Here is a 21,297-nt window from a genome sequence, read left to right on the forward strand (position 1 = left end):
ATTCTTCATCATTCCTGTCCTAGGAGTCCTTTTTATCTCCATGAGGTTTTGCAGCATTTAGGAAGCTGACCATGTCCACATTTCAAGACATCATGTCATAAAATGTTGTGACGTTGTGTGTGTGTGTCAGTGCAGGGAGTGTAAGGCATTCAAGTAAGAAAAGCTCAATGTCTTTATTATAGTATATGCATCATGGGTATGAAGGGTTTAAGAATATAATGAAACTGTTAGTAGTGTAGTGGGATGGATGATGTCCAGAGCTTAGATGGAATAGTGTCAGTTGTGTTTGTCTGGAGAGTGTTCCCTCTGATGGGTGTATGTTTGGTGGACTTGCCTGCTTGTGGTTGTGCCATGTGTGAAAAGTCAGCCTCCATGTGGTTGCGTCACTGGAATACAATTTTGTCAAAGATCTGACTCGTAAGGAATCCATCCTTTTTCCATGCTTCTAATTATGGCGCAGCCTTGAAGGTGTAGGAGCTCCTAGTGAATGGGTCCTAGAGGTACTTAACAATGATTATAATAATAATGATAATATTAATGATGATACACATATGTACATTCTAGTTATATTGCTTACTCTACTGAATTAGTGTATTAACAAAAAAAATATTTGAAAATGGGTAATTGTCTCATTTTACTTTTTCTTAGGAAAAAGTTTCCCATCCCAAATGTGCTCAATATCATTTGTATTATTTTCTTAGGAAAGCGACCCCTTTCATCTATGTGCCCAGCTGTGTTTGTTGATAACAATGGAAGTGTTCGCTTAATTGTTGGTGCTGCTGGAGGAACAAAGATCTCCTCAGCTGTAGCATGGGTAACGATCCGCAATATATGGATTGGGGATACCATTAAGGAAGCTGTGGATGCTCGGAGAATCCATCATCAACTCTATCCTATGCATTTTCAGTATGAAAAAGGAACATTGCCTGTAAGTATACTTAAGGTAGATGGTCTTTTCATTGTTTAAGAATTGTTATTTGTGTTGAAAATATGAACTGTAACAATTATGGTTTTAGAATTAATTTAGAATAACATGCAGCAGTATGTAGAACATGTCCATAGTGTCATTTCTAAATGAAATTTGTTATTTTTCAAAATTTAGTCTTGAATCTATGAAAATTAGGACTTAACTAGGGTACTCTTGAGTCAAGAATATGATAAGAGTTCTGAAATGTTTGTATTGAGGAAAATCTCTGTCTCCACCCACAGTATGATTAGAGTTCTGACATGCCTATACTATACAACTTAACAGGTACAATCAACAAATGTATACCTCTGTTGTCCAAACATTCATCTTTGTTCCCCTTGCCTTTATACAGTGGCACTATACTTGCATTCTTCTAATCCCCAGGCACCTCACCATGATCCATACATACATTGAAAATTTTAACTAACCAATCAACAACACAGTCACCCTCTTTCATAAGATATTCAACTGCAATACCATCCACTAGAGCCCCCTTGCCATATTCCATCTCATGAAAGGCTTTCATCACCTCTTCTTTCTTCACCAAACAGCTTTCCATAACTCTCTCACTTTGCATACCTTCCCAGGCACCCTACATCTGCCACCCAGTTGTCAAAGACATTTAACAGTCCTTCAGAATACCCATTCCATATCCTCCCATCTCATCATAGCATGATACCACTTACCCATTTACCCCTTGACCAATGTTCCCATTTGTTCTCTTGTTTTCCTCACACTATTAACCTCCGTCCAAAACATCTTATTCTCCCTGATGTTTATTGATAATCACTTACCTCAACTCTCATTATCTCTTTTTCAACCCCTGCAACTTCCTCTTAATTTCCTATCGCTTTTTCTTGCACATCTAATCATTTGCAGTCCTTCCCCATAAGTACCGCCCATATACTTCTCTTTTTTCTTTCATTAGCATCTTCACATCATCTCTTTTTCTTTCATTAGCATCTTCCCATCACTCACTACGCTTTCTCACCTGCCCACCTCCCCCCTTAACATGCCACACACTTCTTTTGTACATGCCAGCAGTGTTTTCCTGAATACCTCCCCTTCCCCACCCATTCTCCTTGCTTTATTTACTCTCATCTTTTGCCTTTCTACACCAGGCCTTTCTTGATATTCCTTCACACATGTCTCTTTTCCAAGCTCACTTACTTTCATATACTTACACATACACAGACATATATACACATGTACATATACTTGCTTGCATTCATCCATTCCTGTAGCTACTTCATTATGCAGGAAATAGCATCGCTATCCCCCACTTCAGCGAGGTAGCGCCAGGAAAACAGACAAAAAAAGGCCACGTTTGTTCACACTCAGTCTCTAGCTATCATGTGTAATGCACCGAAACCACAGCTCCCTATCCACCCACATCTAGGCCCCACAGACCTTTCCATGGTTTACCCCTGATGCTTCACATCCCCTGGTTCAGTCCATTGACAGCACGTCGACCCCCAGTATGCCACATCCTTCCAGTTCACTCTATTCCTTGGACACCTTTCATCCTCCTTTATGTGTAGGCCCTGATTGCTCAAAATCTTTTTTACTCCATCATTCCACTTCTCATTTGGTCTCCTGCCTCTCCTTGTCCCCTTCATCTCTGACATTTATATCCTATTTGTCAATCTTTCCTCACTCATTCTCTCCATATGTCCAAACCATTTCAAAATACCCCCTTCTGCTCTCTCAACCACACTCTTTTTATTTCCTTACATCTCTCTTACCCTTTCATTGCTTACTCGATCAAACCACCTCACACCACATATTGTCCTCAAACATTTCATTTCCAACACATCCACCCTCCTCCATACAGCCCTATCTATAGCCCATGCCTCACACCCATACAACATTGTTGGAACTACAATTCCTTCAAATATACCCATTTTTGCTCTCTTGAGATAACGTTCTCTCCTTCCACACATTCTTCATCGCTCCCAGAACCTTTGCCCTGTCTCCTGCCCTGTGACTTACTTCCATGTCCATGGTTCCATCCGCTGCTTAGTCCACTCCCAAATATCTAAAACATTTCACTTCCTCCAATTTTTCTCCATTCAAACTTACATCCCTATTAATTTGTCCCTCAACCCTACTGAACCTAATAACCTTGCTCTTATTCACATTTACTCTCAGTTTTCTTCTTTAACACACTTTTCCAAACTCAGTCACCAACCTCTGCAGTTTCTCAGCCAAATCAGCCATTAGAGCTGTATCATCGATGAACAACTGACTTACTTCCCAGGCCCTCTCATCTACAACAGACTGCATAATTGCTCCTCTCTCCAGAACTCTTGCATATACCTCACTAATCACCCCATCCATAAACAAATTAGACAACCATTGAGACGTCGCACACCCCTGCCTCAAACTGACATTCACTGGGAAACAATCACTCTTCTCTCTTCCTACTCGTACACGTGCCTTACATCATTGGTAAAAGCTTTTCGCTGCTTCTAGCAACTTACGTCCCACACCATATACTCCTAAGACCTTCCACAAAGCATCTCTGTCAACCTTATCCATGAATACTACATACAAGGCCATCTGTTTTTCTAATCATTTCTCATATACATTCTTCATATCAAACACCTGATCTACTCACCCTCTACCACTTCTGAAACCACAGTGCTCTTCCCCTCTGTACATGCCTTAACCCTCTCACTCAATACCCTCCCATATAATTTCCCAGGAATATTCAACAAACTTATCCTTCAGTAGTTTGAACACACCTTCATCCCTTTGCCTTTGTACAAAGGCCACTATGCATGCATTCCACCAATCCTCAGGCACTTCACCATGATCCATACATACATTGAATATCCTCACCAGCTAATCAACACCAGTCACCCACTTTTTTAATAAATTCCACTGCAATACCTTCCAAACCTGCTTCCTTGCCAGATTTCATCTTCTGCAAGGCTTTCACTACCTCTTCTCTCTTTACCAAACCATTCTCCTAACCCTCTCACTTCGCACACCACCCCGAGCAAAATACCCTACATCCGCCAATCTATCAGCAAACACATTCAACATACCTTCAGAATACTTACTCCATCTCCTTCTCACTTCATCACTACCTGTTATTTCCTCCCCACTTTCCCTCTTCACCATTGTTCCCATTTGTTCTATTGTCTTATGCACTTTATTTACCTCCCTCCAAAGCATCTTTTTATTCTCATTAAAATTTGATGATACTCTTTCACCCCAACTCTCCTATGCCCTCTTTTTTACCTCTTGCACCTTTCTCTTGACCTCCTGCCACTTTCTTTTATACATCTCCTAGTCATTTGCACTACTTCCCTGCAAGTATCGTCCAAATGCCTCTCTTTTCTCTTTCACTAACAATCTTACTTCTTCATTCCACCACTCACTACCCCTTCTAATTCTCATATGCCCTCTTTTTTGCCTCTTGCACCTTTCTCTTGACCTCCTGCCCCATTCTTTTATACATCTCCCAGTCATTTGCACTACTTCCCTGCAAGTATCGTCCAAATGCCTCTCTTTTCTCTTTCACTAACAACCTTATTTCTTCATCCCACCACTCACTACCCCTTCTAATTTGCCCACCTCCCACCTTTCTCATGCCACGTGTACCTTCTGGCAAGCCATCACCACTTCCTTAAGTGCATCCCATTCCTCACCCACTCCCCTCCGTCATTTGCTCCCACCTTTTGCCATTCTACATTCAACTTCTCCTGGTACCTCCTCACACAAGTTTCCTTTCAAAGCTCACTTACTCTCACCACTCTCTTCTCCCCAATATTCTCTCTTCTTTTCTGGAAACCTCTACCAATCCTCACCTTTGCCTCCACAAGATAATGATCAGACATCCCTCCAGCTGCCCCTCTCAGCCCATTAACATCCAAAATTCTCTTTTACTCGCCTATCAATATATACTTAATCCAACAATCCCTTTGACCATCTCTCCTACTCATATACGTATACTTATATCCCAGAGAAAGGACTGGTGATGGGGAATACCTGGTTTAAAAAGGGAGGTGTAAGTAAACGTATGTGAGCATGAGAGATGGTCAAAGGGCATTATCAAATTACATGTTAATTGACAGGCGTGTAAAAGAGAGACTTTTGGGTGTTAATATGCTGAGAGGGGCAGCTGAAGGGATGTCTGATCACTGTCTTGTGAAGGTAAAGGTAAAGATTTGTAGAGGTTTTCAAAAAAAGAAGATAGAATGCTGGTGAGTGGAGAGTGTTAAGAATAAGTGAGCTTGGAAAGGAGACTTGTGTGAGGAAGTACCAGGAGAGATTGAGTGGAGAATGGCAAAAGATGAGAGCAATGATGTGAGGTGAGTGGGTGAGGAATGGGATGTATTTAGGGAGGCAGTGATGACAAGTGCAAAAGATGAATGTGGCATGAGAAAGGTAGGAAGTGGGAAGATTAGAAAGGATAGTGAGTGGTGAGATGAAGAAGTAAAATTTTTAGTGAAATAGAAAAGGGAGGCATTTGGACGATATTTACAAGGAAGGAGTGCAGATGCCTGGGAGATATATGAAAGATAGAGGCAGGAGGTCAAGAGAAAGGTGCAAGGGTTGAAAAAGAGGACAAATGAAAATTGGCATGAGAGAGTATCATTAAACTTTAGGGAGAATAAAAAGATTTTTTGGAAGGAGGTAAATAATGCTTGAAAGACAAGAGAACAAATGGGAGCATCTGTGAAGGGGGCAAGGAGGGAAGTGATAACAGGTAGTGATGAAGTTAGAAGGAGATGGAGTGAGCATTTTGAAGGTTTGTTGAATATGTTTGATGATAGAGTGGTAGATGTAGGGTATTTTGGTCGGGGTGGGGGGGTGCGAAGTGAGAGTGTCATGGAGAATGGTTTGGTTAAGAGAGAAGTGGTGGTGAAAGCCTTGTGGAAGATGAAATCCGGCAATGCAGTGGGAGTGGATGGTATTGCAGTTGAATTTATTAAGAAAGGGGGTAACTGTGTTGTTGATCAGTTGGTAAGGATATTCAATGTATGTATGGATCATGGTGAAATGCTTGATGATTGGTGGAATGCATGTATAGTGCCACTGTACAAAGGCAGGGGGAATAAAGATAAGTTTTCAATCTATAGAGGCATAAGTTTGTTGAGTATACCTGGAAAATTATATAGAAGGGTGTTGATTGAGAAGGTGAAGGTATGTACAGAGCATCAGATTGGGGAAGAGCAGTGTGGTTTCAGAAGTGGTAGAGGATGTTTGGATTAAGTGTTTGCTTTGAAGAATGTGTATGAGAAATACCTAGAAAAACAGATGGATTTGTAAAAGGCATTTATGGATGTGGAGAAGGCATATGATAGAGTTGATAGAGATGCTTTGTGAAAGGTCTTAAGCATATATGGTGTTAGAGGTAAGCTGCTAGAAGCAGAGAAGTTTTTATTAAGGGTGCAAGGCATGTGTATGAGGAGGAAGAGAGGAGAGTAATTGGTGTACAGTGAAGGTCGGTCTGTGGCAAGGGGGTGTGATTTCACCATGGTTGTTTAATTTATTTATGAATTGGGTGGTTAGGGAGTGAATGCAAGAGTCTTGGAAAGAGGGGCAAGTATGCAGTCCATAGGGGATGAGAGGGCCTTGTTCAACAGTGATACAGCACTTTTGGCTAATTTGAGTGAGAAAATTTAAACAAATTAGACAGCCTTAGTGACATCACACACCCCAGTTGCAGACCATTTTCTTCTTACTCATACAAATACCTTACATCCTTGGAAAATACTTCTTACTACTTAGCAGCTTACCTCCCACACCATATATTTTTAAAACCTCACACAAAGCATCTCTATCAACCCTATCATATGCCTTCTCCAAATCAGTAAATGCCACATACAAATCCCTGTGTTTCTAAGTATTTCTTACACACATTTCTCAAAGCAAATACCTGATCCAAACATCCTCTACACTTCTGAAATCACACTGCTCCCGAGTCTGATGCTCTGTACATGTCTTCACCCTCTCAATCAATACCCTCCCATACAACTTACCAGGTATACTCAGGTAGTTTGAATGCTCACCTTTATCCCCTTTGCCTTTATACAGTAACAGTATACACGCCTCTGCCAATCCTCAGAAACTTCACCATGATCCATACATACACTCAATATCCTTACCAAGCAGTCAACAACACAGTTACCCCTTTTCTTAATGAATCTAACTGCAATACCATCCACTCCCACTACTTTACTGGATTTCATCTTCTGCAAGGCTTTCACCACCTTTTCTCTTTTAACCAAACCATTCTCCCTGACCCTCTTACTTCGCACACCACCCCGACCAAAACACCCTACATCTGCCACTCTATCATCAAACACATTTAACAATCATTTGAAATAGTCACTCCATCCCCTCCTCACTTGATCACTACCTGTTAATACTTTCCTTGTGATCCCCTCTGCTGATGTTCCCATTTGTCCTCATCTTTCACTCATTACTTACCTCCCTCCAAAATATCTTTTTATTCTCTCTGAAGTTTAATGAGACTCTCTCACCCCAAATCTCATTTGCCCACTTTTTCAACCCTTGCACCTTCCTCTTGACCTCATGCCACTTTCTCTTGTACATCTTCCAGTCATTTGCACTACTTCCTTGTAAGTAATGCCCATACACCCCTCTCTTCTTTTTTCACCAGGAGCTTTACTTTTTCATCACACCACTCACTACTCTTTCTAATCTGCCCACCTCGTACCTTTCGCATATCACTTGTATCTCTTGCACATGTCATCACTGCTTTCCTAATTACCTCCCAGTCCTCATCCAATCTCCTTACTTCATTTGCTTTCACATTTTGCCATTCTGCACTCAGTCGCTGTTGGTATTTCTTTCAACAAGTCTCATTTCCATGCTTGATTACTCCCACCACTCTCTCCTCCCCAACATATTGTTTTTTTTTCTTTTATTATACTTAGTCGCTGTCTCCCGTGTGTGTGGGCACATATATTGTATGGGTTTTCAGAAAAGAAGAGTGAATGTTGGGGTGAAGAGGGTGGTGAGAGTAAGTGAGCTTGGGAAGGAGACTTGTGTGAGGAAGTACCAGGAGAGACTGAGTACAGAATGGAAAAAGGTGAGAACAATGGAAGTAAGGGGAGTGGGGGAGGGATGGGATGTATTTAGGGAATCAGTGATGGATTGCGTAAAAGATGCTTGTGGCATGAGAAGAGTGGGAGGTGGGTTGATTAGAAAGGATAGTGAGTGGTGGGATGAAGAAGTAAGATTGTTAGTAAAAGAGAAGAGAGAGGCATTTGGACGATTTTTGCAGGGAAAAAATGTAATTGAGTGGGAGATGTATAAAAGAAAGAGACAGGAGGTCAAGAGAAAGGTGCAAGAGGTGAAAAAGAGGGCAAATGAGAGTTGGGGTGAGAGAGTATCATTGAATTTTAGGGAGAATAAAAAGATGTTCTGGAAGGAGGTAAATAAAGTGCGTAAGACAAGGGAGCAAATGGAAACTTCAGTGAAGGGCGCTAATGGGGAGGTGATAACAAGTAGTGGTGATGTGAGAAGGAGATGGAGTGAATATTTTGAAGGTTTGTTGAATGTGTTTGATGATAGAGTGGCAGATATAGGGTGTTTTGGTCGAGGTGGTGTGCAAAGTGAGAGGGTTAGGGAAAATGATTTGGTAAACAGAGAAAAGGTAGTAAAAGCTTTGCAGAAGATGAAAGCCGGCAAGGCAGCAGGTTTGGATGGTATTGCAGTGGAATTTATTAAAAAAGGGGGTGAATGTCTTATTGACTGGTTGGTAAGGTTATTTAATGTATGTATGACTCATGGTGAGGTGCCTGAGGATTGGCGGAATGTGTGCATAGTGCCATTGTACAAAGGCAAAGGGGATAAGAGTGAGTGCACAAATTACAGAGGTATAAGTTTGATGAGTATTCCTGGTAAATTATATGGGAGGGTATTGATTGAGAGGGTGAAGGCGTGTACAGAGCATCAGATTGGGGAAGAGCAGTGTGGTTTCAGAAGTGGTAGAGGATGTGTGGATCAGGTGTTTGCTTTGAAAAATGTATGTGAGAAATACTTAGAAAAGCAAATGGATTTGTATGTAGCATTTATGGATCTGGAGAAGGCATATGACAGAGTTGATAGAGATGCTTTGTGGAAGGTATTAAGAATATATGGTGTGGGAGGCAAGTTGTTAGAAGCAGTGAAAAGTTTTTATCGAGGATGTAAGGCATGTGTACGTGTAGGAAGAGAGGAAAGTGATTGGTTCTCAGTGAATGTAGGTTTGCGGCAGGGGTGTGTGATGTCTCCATGGTTGTTTAATTCGTTTATGGATGGGGTTGTTAGGGAGGTAAATGCAAGAGTTTTGGAAAGAGGGGCAAGTATGAAGTCTGTTGTGGATGAGAGAGCTTGGGAAGTGAGTCAGTTGTTGTTCGCTGATGATACAGCGCTGGCGGCTGATTCATGTGAGAAACTGCAGAAGCTGATGACTGAGTTTGGTAAAGTGTGTGGAAGAAGAAAGTTAAAAGTAAATGTGAATAAGAGCAAGGTTAATAGGTACAGTAGGGTTGAGGGTCAAGTCAATTGGGAGGTGAGTTTGAATGGAGCAAAACTGGAGGAAGTAAAGTGTTTTAGATATCTGGGAGTGGATCTGGCAGCGGATGGAACCATGGAAGTGGATGTGGATCATAAGGTGGGGGAGGGGGCGAAAATCCTGGGAGCTTTGAAGAATGTGTGGAAGTCGAGAACATTATCTCGGAAAGCAAAAATGGGTATGTTTGAAGGAATAGTGGTTCCAACAATGTTGTATGGTTGCGAGGCGTGGGCTATTGATAGAGTTGTGCGCAGGAGGATGGATGTGCTGGAAATGAGATGTTTGAGGACAATGTGTGGTGTGAGGTGGTTTGATCGAGTAAGGTACGTAAGGGTAAGAGAGATTTGTGGAAATAAAAAGAGCGTGGTTGAGAGAGCAGAAGAGGGTGTTTTGAAATGGTTTGGGCACATGGAGAGAATGAGTGAGGAAAGATTGACCAAGAGGATATATGTGTCGGAGGTGAAGGGAACGAGGAGAAGTGGGAGACCAAATTGGAGGTGGAAAGATGGAGTGAAAAAGATTTTGAGTGATCGGGGCCTGAACATGCAGGAGGGTGAAAGGAGGGCAAGGAATAGAGTGAATTGGATCGCTGTGGTATACTGGGGTTGACGTGCTGTCAGTGGATTGAATCAAGGCATGTGAAGCGTCTGGGGTAAACCATGGAAAGGTGTGTAGGTATGTATATTTGCGTGTGTGGAGGTATGTATATGCATGTGTATGGGGGTGGGTTGGGCCATTTCTTTCGTCTGTTTCCTTGCGCTACCTCGCAAACGCGGGAGACAGCGACAAAGCAAAAAAAGAAATATATATATATATATATATATATATATATATATATATATATTTTTTTTTCATACTATTCGCCATTTCCCGCGATAGCGAGGTAGCGTTAAGAACATAGGACTGGGCCTTTGAGGGAATATCCTCACCTGGCCCCCTTCTCTATTCCTTCTTTTGGAAAATTAAAAAAAAAACGAGAGGGGAGAATTTCCAGCCCCCGCTCCGATATATATATATATATATATATATATATATATATATATATATATATATATATATATATATATATATATATATATATATATATTTTTTTTTTTTTCTTTTTTTTTTTTTTTTTTTGCTTTGTCGCTGTCTCCCGCGTTTGCGAGGTAGCGCAAGGAAACAGACGAAAGAAATGGCCCAACCCACCCCCCTACACATGTATATACATACGTCCACACACGCAAATATACATACCTACACAGCTTTCCATGGTTTACCCCAGATGCTTCACATGCCCTGATTCAATCCACTGACAGCACGTCAACCCCGGTATACCACATCGATCCAATTCACTCTATTCCTTGCCCTCCTTTCACCCTCCTGCATGTTCAGGCCCCGATCACACAAAATCTTTTTCACTCCATCTTTCCACCTCCAATTTGGTCTCCCACTTCTCCTCGTTCCCTCCACCTCCGACACATATATCCTCTTGGTGAATCTTTCCTCACTCATTCTCTCCATGTGCCCAAACCATTTCAAAACACCCTCTTCTGCTCTCTCAACCATGCTCTTTTTATTTCCACACATCTCTCTTAACCTTACGTTACTTACTCGATCAAACCACCTCACACCACACATTGTCCTCAGACATCTCATTTCCAGCACATCCACCCTCCTGTGCACAACTCTATCCATAGCCCACGCCTCGCAACCAAACAGCATTGTTGGAACCACTATTCTTCAAACATACCCATTTTTGCTTTCCGAGATAATGTTCTTGACTTCCACACATTCTTCAAAGCTCCCAGAATTTTCGCCCCCTCCCCCACCCTATGATCCACTTCCGCTTCCATGGTTCCATCCGCTGCCAGATCCACTCCCAGATATCTAAAACACTTTACTTCCTCCAGTTTTTCTCCATTCAGACTTACCTCCCAATTGACTTGACCCTCAACCCTACTGTACCTAATAACCTTGCTCTTATTCACATATATATACATATATATACACATGGACATATACATACACAGACATGTACATAATTCATACTAACTGCCTTTATTCATTCCCATCGTTACCCTGCTGCACATGAAATAACAACCCCCTCCCTCCGCATGTGCGCGAGGTAGCGCGAGGGAAAGACAACAAAGGCCACATTCGTTCACACTCAGTCTCTAGCTGTCATGTATAATGCACTGAAACCACAGCTCCCGTTCCACATCCAGGTCCCACAGAACTTTCCATGGTTTACCCCAAAAGGTTCACATGCCCTGGTTCACTCTATTGACAGCACATCGATCCCGGTATACCACATTGTTCCAATTCACTCTATTCCTTGCACGCCTTTCACCCTCCTGCATATTCAGGCCCCGATCACTCAAAATCTTTTTCACTCCATCTTTCCACCTCCAATTTGGTCTCCCACTTCTCCTCGTTCCCTCCACCTCTGACACATATATCCTCTTTGTCAATCTTTCCTCACTCATTTTCTCCATGTGACCAAACCATTCCAAAACACCCTCTTCTGCTCTCTCAACCACACACTTTTTATTACCACACATCTCTCTTACCCTCTTATTACGTACTCGATTAAACCATCTCACACCACATGTTGTCAAACATCTCATTTCCAGCATATCCACCCTCCTCTGCACAACTCTATCTATAGCCTACGCCTCGAAATCATATAACATTGTTGGAACCATTATACCTTCAAACATACCCATTTTTGCTTTCCGAGATAATGTTCTCGACTTCCACACATTCCTCAACGCTCCCAGAACTTTCGCCCCCTCCCCCACCCTATGATTCACTTCCTCCTCCATGGTTCAATCCGCTGCCAGATCCACTCCCAGATATCTAAAACACTCTACTTCCTCCAGTTTTTCTCCATTCAAACTTACCTTCCAATTGACTTGACCCTCAGCCCTACTGTACCTAATAACATTGCTCTTATTCACATTTACTCTCAGCTATCTTCTTTCACATAATTTACCAAACTCAGTCACCAGCTTCTGCAGTTTCTCACACGAATCAGCCACCAGCGCTGTATCATCAGCGAACAACAACTGACTCACTTCCCAAGCTCTCTCATCCACAACAGACTGCATACTTGCCCCTCTGTCTGAAACTCTTGCATTCCCCTCCCTAACAACCCCATCCTTAAACAAATTAAACAACCATGGAGACATCACACAACCCTGCCGCAAACCTACATTCACTGAGAACCAATCACTTTTCTCTCTTCCTACACTTACACAAGCCTTACATCCTTGATAAAAACTTTTCACTGCTTCTAACAACTTGCCCCCCACACCATATATTCTTAATACCTTCCACAGAGCACCTCTGTCAACTCTATCATATGCCATCTCCAGATCCATAAATGCTACATACAATTCCATTTGCTTTTCTAAGTATTTCTCACATACATTCTTCAAAGCAAACACCTGATCCACACATCCTCTACCACTTCTGAAACCACACTGCTCTTCCCCAATCTGATGCTCTGTACATGCCTTCACCCTCTCAATCAATACCCTCCCATATAATTTACCAGGAATACTCAACAAACTTATACCTCTGTAATTTTAGCACTCACTTTTATCCCCTTTGCCTTTGTACAGTGGCACTATGCAAGCATTCCTCCAATCCTCAGGCACCTCACCATGAGTCATACATACGTTAGATAACCTTACCAACCAGTCAACAATACAGTCACCCCCTTTTTTAATAAATTCCACTGCAATACCTTTCAAACCCGCTGCCTTTCTGGCTTTCATCTTCCGCAAAGCTTTTACAACCTCTTCTCAGTTTACCAAATCATTCTCCCTAACCCTCTCACTTGGTACACCACCTCGACCAAACCACCCTATATCTGCCACTCTATCATCAAACACATTCAACAAACCTTCAAAATACTCACTCCATCTCCTTCTCACGTCACCACCATTTGTTATCACCTCCCCATTAGCCCCCTTCACTGAAGTTACCATTTGTTCCCTTGTCTTATGCACTTTATTTACCTCCTTCCAAAACACCTTTTTATTCTCCCTAAAATTCAATGATACTCTCTTAACCCAGCTCTCATTTGCCCTCTTTTTCACCTCTTGCACCTTTCTCTTGACCTCCTGCCTCTTTCTTTTATACATCTCCCAGTCATTTGCAGTATTTCCCTGCAAAAATCGTCCAAATGCCACTCTCTTCTCTTTCACTAATAATCTTACTTCTTCATCCCACCACTCACTACCCTTTCTAATCTGCCCACCTCCCTCGCTTCTCTTCCCACAAGCATCTTTTGCGCAAGCCATCACTGCTTCCCTAAATTCATCCCATTCCTTCCCCAATCCCCTTACGTCGTTTGTTCTCACCTTTTTCCATTCTGTACTCAGTCTCTCCTGGTACTTCCTCACACAAGTCTCCTTCCCAAGCTCACTTACTCTCACCACTCTCTTCACCCCAACATTCTCTCTTCTTTTCTGAAAACCTCTACAAATCTTCACCTTCGTCTCCACAAGATGATGATCAGACATCCCTCCAGTTGCACCTCTCAGCACATTGATAGCTAAAAGTCTCTCTTTTGCGTGCCTATCAATTAACACGTAATCCAATAATGCTCTCAGGCCATCTCTCCTACTTACATATGTATACTTTTGTATATCTCTCTTTTTCAACCAGGTATTCCCAATCACCAGTCCTTTTTCAGCACATAAATATACAAGCTCTTCACCATTTCCATTTACAACACTGAACACCCCATGTACACCAATTATTCCTCAACTGCTACATTACTCACCTTTGTATTTAGATCACTCATCACTATAACCTGGTCTTGTGCATCAAAACTACTAACACACTCACTCAGCTTCTCCCAAAACACCTTCCTCTCATGATCTTTCTTCTCATGCCCAGGTGCATATGCACCAATAATCACCCATCTCTCTCCATCAACTTTCAGTTTTACCCATATCAATCTAGAGTTTACTTTCTTACACTTTATTACATACTCTCACCACTCTTGTTTCAGGAGTAGTGCTACTCCTTCCCTTGCTCTCGTCCTCTCACTAACCCCTGACTTTACTCCCAAGACATTCCCAAACCACTTTTCCCCTTTACCCTTCAGCTTCGTTTCACTCAGAGCCAAAACATCCAGGTTTCTTTCCTCAAACATGCTACCTATCTCTCCTTTTTTCTCACACATTTAGACACTCCAATCTGAGCCTTTGAGGAGGATGAGCACTCCCTGCATGACTCCTTCTTCTGTTTCCCCTTTTAGAAAGTTAAAATTTCAATGTATACATACATATACATACACAGACATATACATATATAAACATGTACATATTCATACTTGCTGCCTTTATCCATTTCTGTCGCCACCCCACCACACATGAAAGGTACCGCCTCTCCCACCACGTGCAAGTGACGTAGTGGTTGGAAAGACAACAAAGGGTACATTCGTTCACACTCAGTCTCTAGCTGTCATGTGTAATGCACTGAAACCACAGCTCCCTTTCCACATCAGCCCCACAAAACTTTCCATGGTTTACCCCAGACGCTTCACATGCCCTGGTTCAATCCATTGACAGCACGTCGACCCCAGTATACCAAAGAACCTTCACCCCCTCCCCCACCCTGTGACTCACTTCCGCTTCCATGGTTCCATCCGCTGCTAAATCCTCTCCCAGATATCTAGAATACTTCACTCCCTCCAGTTTTCCTCCATTCAGACGTACCTCCCAATTGACTTGTCCCTCAACCCTACTAAACCAAATAATCTTGCTCTTATTCATATTTACTCTCAGCTTTCTTCTTTCACACTCTTTACCAAACTCAATCACCAGCTTCTGCAGTTTCTTGCATGAATCAGCCACCATTGCCGTATCATCAGCGAACAACAACTGACTCACTTCCCAAGCCCTCTCATCAACAACAGACTGCATACTTGCCCCTCTCTCCAAAACTCATGCATTCACCTCCCTAAGAACCCCATCCATAAACAAATCAAACAACTGTGGAGACATCACGCACCCTTGCCACAAACTGCCATTCACTTTCCTCTCTTCCTTCTCAAATACATGCCTTACATCCTCGATAAAAACTTTTCACTGCTTCTAGCAACTTGCCTCCCACACCATATACTCTTGATACCTTCCACAGAGCATCTCTATCAATTCTATCTTATGCCTTCTCCAGATCCATAAATTCTACATACAAATCCATTGCAAACACCTGATCCACACATTCCAAAGCAAACACCTGATCCACACATTCTCTACCACTTCTGAAACCAGGCTGCTCTTCTTCAGTCTGATGCTCTGCACATGCCTTCACCCTCTCTGTCAGTACCCTTCCATATAATTTCCCAGGAATACTCAACAAACTTATACCTCTGTAATTTGAACACTCACCTTTATCCCCTTTGCCTTTGTACAATGGCACTATGCATGCATTCCGCCAAACCCCAGGCACTTCACCATTATCCATACACACACTGAATATGTTATTCAACCAGTGAACAACACAGTCACCCCGTTTTTTAATATATTCCACTACAATAACATCCTAACCCGCCGCTTTGCCGGTTTTCATCTCCGCAAAGCTTTCACTACCTCTTCTCTGTTTACCAAACCATTCTCCCTAACCCTGTCACTTTGCACGCCACCTCGACCAAAACACCCTATATCTGCCACTCTATCGTCAAACACAGTCATCAAACCTTCAAAATACTCACTTCATCTCCTGACTTCACCACTACTTGTTATTGCCTCCCCATTAGCCCCCTTCGCCAATGTTCCCATTTGTTCTCTTGTCTTACACACTTTATTTATCTCCTTCCAAATCATCTTTTTATTCTCCCTAATATTTAACAATACTCTCTCACCCCAACTCTCATTTGCTCTTTTTTTTTTACCTTTTACACCTTTCTCTTGACCTCCTGCCTCTTTCTTTTATGCATCTCCCAGTCATTTGCACTATTTCCCTGCAAAAATTGTCCAAATACCTGTCTCTCCCCTTTCACTAATAATCTTACTTCTTCATCCCACCACTCAGTATCCTTTCTGATCTGCCCACCTCCCACCTTTTTCCTGCCAAAGGCATCTTTTGTGCAAGCCATCACTGCTTCCTTGAATACATCCCATTCCTCATCCACTCCCTTTGCACCAAAGACTTCCTTTGCTCTCACCTTTTTTCATTCTGCACTCAATCTCACAAAAGTCTCCTTCCCAAGCTCACTTCTCACCACTCTCTTCACCCCAACATTCTCTCTTTTCTGAAAACCTCTACAAATCTTCACCTTTGCCTCTGTAAGATAATGATCAGACATCCCTCCTGTTGCCCTTCTCAGCACATTAACATCCAAAAGTCTCTCTTTCACTTGCCTATTATTTAACTCATAATCCAATAATGCTCTCTGGCCAACTCTCCTACTTTCATATGTATACTTATGTATATCTCTTTTTTAAACCAGGTATTCCCAATTACCAGTCCTTTTTTAGCACACAAATCTACAAGCTCTTCAGCATTTCCATTTACAACACTGAATACCCTATGGACACCAGTTATTCCTTCAACTGCCACATTACTCACCTTTGCATTCAAATCACCCATGAATCACAGCTACCAACACACTCACTCAGCTGCTCCCAAAACACCTACCTCTCATGATCTTTATTCTCATGACCAGGTGCATAGGCATCAATAATCACCCATCTCTTTCCATCCACTTTCAGTTTTACCCATATCAATCTAGAGTTTACTTTCCTACACTCCATCACATACTCCCGCAACTCCTGTTTCAGGAGTAGTGCTACTCCTTTGCTTTTGTCCTTATACATTTACAGATATATATTTTTTTCACATATATTCACCATTTCCCACATTAGCAGGTATTGTCAAGAACAGATGACCGAGCTTTAGAGGGGAAAATCCTCACTTAGCCCTCTTCTCTCTTTCTTTTTTAGGAAAAGAATTTTATTTCATTTGCTGCAACTTACTTTCAAAAGCATGGCATAACAAAATAGCACGATGTAATGCTGGATGTTCCTTCAAAATTGATGTATAGTAATGCACCAATCATATCTGCAGATATGTACATGGGAGATACTTATGAGTATAATCTTTGAATTACCGCTAAAGTATTCTCCACTGTGATGCTCTGGAAAGTTGCATTTAATTACTAGATGTTTACATTTTCAGAATCTTGAAAGTCAGTAACAGCAATCTTTCTTGCTTATTTTAAGATGTATTATTCTAAAGGAACTGTTGGGCTGGAGAGTGTTCAGTATGTCTTATATTTAATTTTTGTCAGATCTTTTATATTAGGTGCTCAGTGTGAGGTATCAGCACATGAGCTTTGCAAGTTAGCTGCTTGATATAAAGATAATCCTTGGCTTTGATTTTGCAAAGTGTGTGTTTTAGAACAGGCAGTCAGTGGAGGTCTGTGGCTGAGGTAAAATTCCTCTTGCTTTACTGGGAGGTCCTGTTTTCCTTTTATCACTGAATTATTTTAAGTTTTGTTTGGTTGCATTTATCTTTGTAAATTAAGCTCTTGGTATATTAGAGTATTGTGGCAAGGTTAGAAAGACTTATAAATATTTTTTCTTTTCTAACTTTATGGAGCTTCCTTGAAGGCAAACATTGCCTGTTAGTCACTCTTTTTCATTTTTCTCACGTTTCTGGACAGGAATTGTATAATGTTTCATGGTAAGGAAAGTGACCTGAAGTTGCCCTTTGTTGGGGGATTGTGATGTTAGGAAAAATTCCATTTACATCCTTATCAAAGAATTGTCCTCTCTATCCAGTCATTTAGTGTGGTCTGGTGGGCATTGTACTGTCATTTTTAGGCTTACCATATAATTTATAAACTGAAGCAATATTTGGGTAGGACATGAGGAATTTATGTTTTCACTTTTCCCAAGGTAGGCCAGAATAAGTCTTTAAAAACTGTTTTTCTGTTTGATGTCTTTGATTGCATTTATATCTCATCTGTGTTTACACTTGTATCTCACCTGTGTTTGCAGTGATATCTCACTATGTTTGCAGTGATATCTCACCTGAGAAGTTGGGAAAAATTCCATTTACATCCTTATCTAAGAATTTTTCGTTTGTATCCAATCATTTAGTGTGGTGTGGTGGGCATCATACTATCATTTTTGGGCATACTATATGGATTATAAACTGAAGCAATATTTGGACAGGACATGTGAAACTTACCTCCTCACTTTGCCTTCGGTGGGCCAGAGTAAATCATTTAATAATATATTTCTGTTTGATGTCTGTGTTTACAGTGACATCTCACCTATGTTTGCAGTGATATCTTACCTGTTTTTGCAGATATCTCACCTAAGAATTTTCAAGTCACATGATGTATTGAAAAGCACTGATTGCTTGGGATGATGACCAAAATAAGGAAAAGCTTAAATAAACTGTCAGATTTCTTACATGTGACATAATACATTTATGATGAACATGATTATAAGATTTAGGTAACTTACATTTATAATTGTGAATAACAAAGATCATCTTTTTCTTTCACCAGGAAGTTGTTGAAGGCATGGAAGCTATTGGTCATAAAACCAAGATGTTTGGTGTGGGAGGTTCAGTGATCTGTGCAATTGCTGTTGAAAGTAATGGGACAATCTATGCCAACTCTGATTTTAGAAAAGCTGGAGAAGTTGATGGAATTTAATGTCTTTTTTTTTTAGCCTATTTTGTTAGTCTTTTTTAAAAATTTAAATCATTGCAGACCAAAAAATTTAATTCAGTATTTTAACATCACATTAATAATGAATTGATGTAATTTTGAATGAAGTTTTATATCTAATTTTAATTCAAAAATATATTTTCAAAGCCAAATTGTAACATCTTTAGTTTTTAACTGTTATTCTCTAAGCTTCGTAATAAACGTAAATTATGCATAAAATGGGTGTTTTTTAAATTCACTGTCATAGATTGCAAATTATATGAGATGTTATTTATTCATTTATTATACTTAGTCACTGTCTCCCATATTAGTGCTAAGGTAGCACAAGGAGACAGATGAAAGAATGGCCCAACCCACCCACGTACACATTTATATGCATAAACGCCCACGCATGCACATATGCATAGCTATACATTTCAACATATACATACACAGACATATACATATATGCACATGTACTTATCCATACTTGCTGCCTTCATCCATTCCCATCGCCATCCTGCCACACATGAAATGGCACTCCCCTCCCCCTGCGCGCACGAGGTAGCACTAGGAAAAGACAACAAAGGCCACATTCGTTCACACTCAGTCTCTAGCTGTCCTGTATAATGCACCGAAACCGCAGCTCCCTTTCCACATCCAGGCCACACAAAACTTTCCATGGTTTACCCCAGACGCTTCACATGCGATGGTTAAATCCATTGACAGCACATCGACCCTGGTATACCACATCATTCCAATTCGCTCTATTCCTTGCACGCCTTTCACCCACCTGCATGCTCAGGCCCCACAAAACTCTCCATGGTTTACCCCAGACACTTCACATGCCCTGGTTAAATCCATTGACAGCGCGTTGACCCTGGTATACCACATCATTCCAATTCACTCTATTCCTTGCACGCTTTTCACCCACTTGGATGCTCAGGCCCCAGTCACTCAAAATCTTTTTCACTCCTTCCATCCACCTCCAATTTGGTCTCCCACCTCTTGTTCCCTCCACCTCTGACACATATATCCTTCTTGTCAATCTTTCCTCACTCACTCTCTCCATGTGACCAAACCATTTCATTATACCCTCTTCTGCTCTCTCAACCACACTCTTTTTATTACCACCCATCTCTCTTATTCTTTCATTACGTTCTCAACCAAACTACCTCACACCACATATTGTCATCAAACATCTCATTTCCAACACATTCACCCTCCTCTGCACAACCCTATCTATAGCCCATGCTTCGCATCCATATAACATTGTTGGAACCACTATTCCTTCAAACATACCCATTTTTGCTCTCCGAGATATCGTTCTCACCTTCCATACATTCTTCAAAGCTCCCAGAACCTTCGCTTCCTCCCCCACCTTGTGACTCACTTCCGCTTCCATGGTTTCATCAGCTGTTAAATCCATTCCCAGATAACTAAAACACTTCACTACCTCCAGTTTTTCTCCATTCAAACTTATCTTCAAATTTACTTGTCCCTTGACCCTACCAAACCTAATAACCTTGCTCTAATGAACATTTAATCTCAGCTTTCTTCTCTCACACGTTTACCAAACTCAGTCACCAACTTCTGCAGTTTCTCACTCGAATCAGCCACCAGTGCTGTATCATCAGTGAACAACAACTGACTCACTTCCCAAGCTCTTTCATCTACAACAGACTGCATAGTTGCCCCTCTCTCCAAAACTCTTGCATTCACCTCCCTAAGATCCCCATCCATAAACAAATTAAACAACCATGAAGACATCACGCATTTTGCCGCAAACTGACATTCACTGGGAAAATATAACTTTCCTATCTTCCTCTCGCACATATGCTTTACATCCCTGATAAAAACTTTTCACTGCTTCTAGCAACTTGTCTCCCACACCATATGCTCTTGATACCTTCCACAGAGCATCTCTATCAACTCTGTATCATATGACTTTTCCAGATCCATAAATGCTACACACAAATCCATCTGTTTTTTCTAAGTATTTCTCACATTCATTCTTCAAAGCAAACACCTGGTCCACACATCCTCTACTACTTCTGAAACCACAATGCTCTTCTCCAATCTGATGCTCTGTACATGCCTTTACCCTCTCACTCAATACCC

The 21,297-nt window shown here is 41.3% G+C and overlaps 1 protein-coding gene across 3 annotated transcripts in view; it reads left to right on the top strand.

Annotated features, from left to right (window-relative positions):
• LOC139757083 (scoloptoxin SSD14-like) overlaps positions 1 to 19,416 on the top strand; it is a 190,480-nt gene extending 171,064 nt beyond the window's left edge. For all 3 annotated transcript variants that reach the window (XM_071677336.1, XM_071677183.1, XM_071677247.1), the window contains 2 exons: positions 702 to 928; positions 19,033 to 19,416. In XM_071677336.1, coding sequence (XP_071533437.1) covers positions 702 to 928; positions 19,033 to 19,182 — 377 coding nt within the window. In that variant the 3' untranslated portion in view covers positions 19,183 to 19,416. The remainder of the gene's footprint in view (positions 1 to 701; positions 929 to 19,032) is intronic.
• Positions 19,417 to 21,297: the final 1,881 nt, after the last annotated feature.

The sequence above is a fragment of the Panulirus ornatus genome, chromosome 1 (genome assembly GCF_036320965.1).
Source record: "Panulirus ornatus isolate Po-2019 chromosome 1, ASM3632096v1, whole genome shotgun sequence".
Taxonomy (NCBI): Eukaryota; Metazoa; Arthropoda; class Malacostraca; order Decapoda; family Palinuridae; genus Panulirus; species Panulirus ornatus.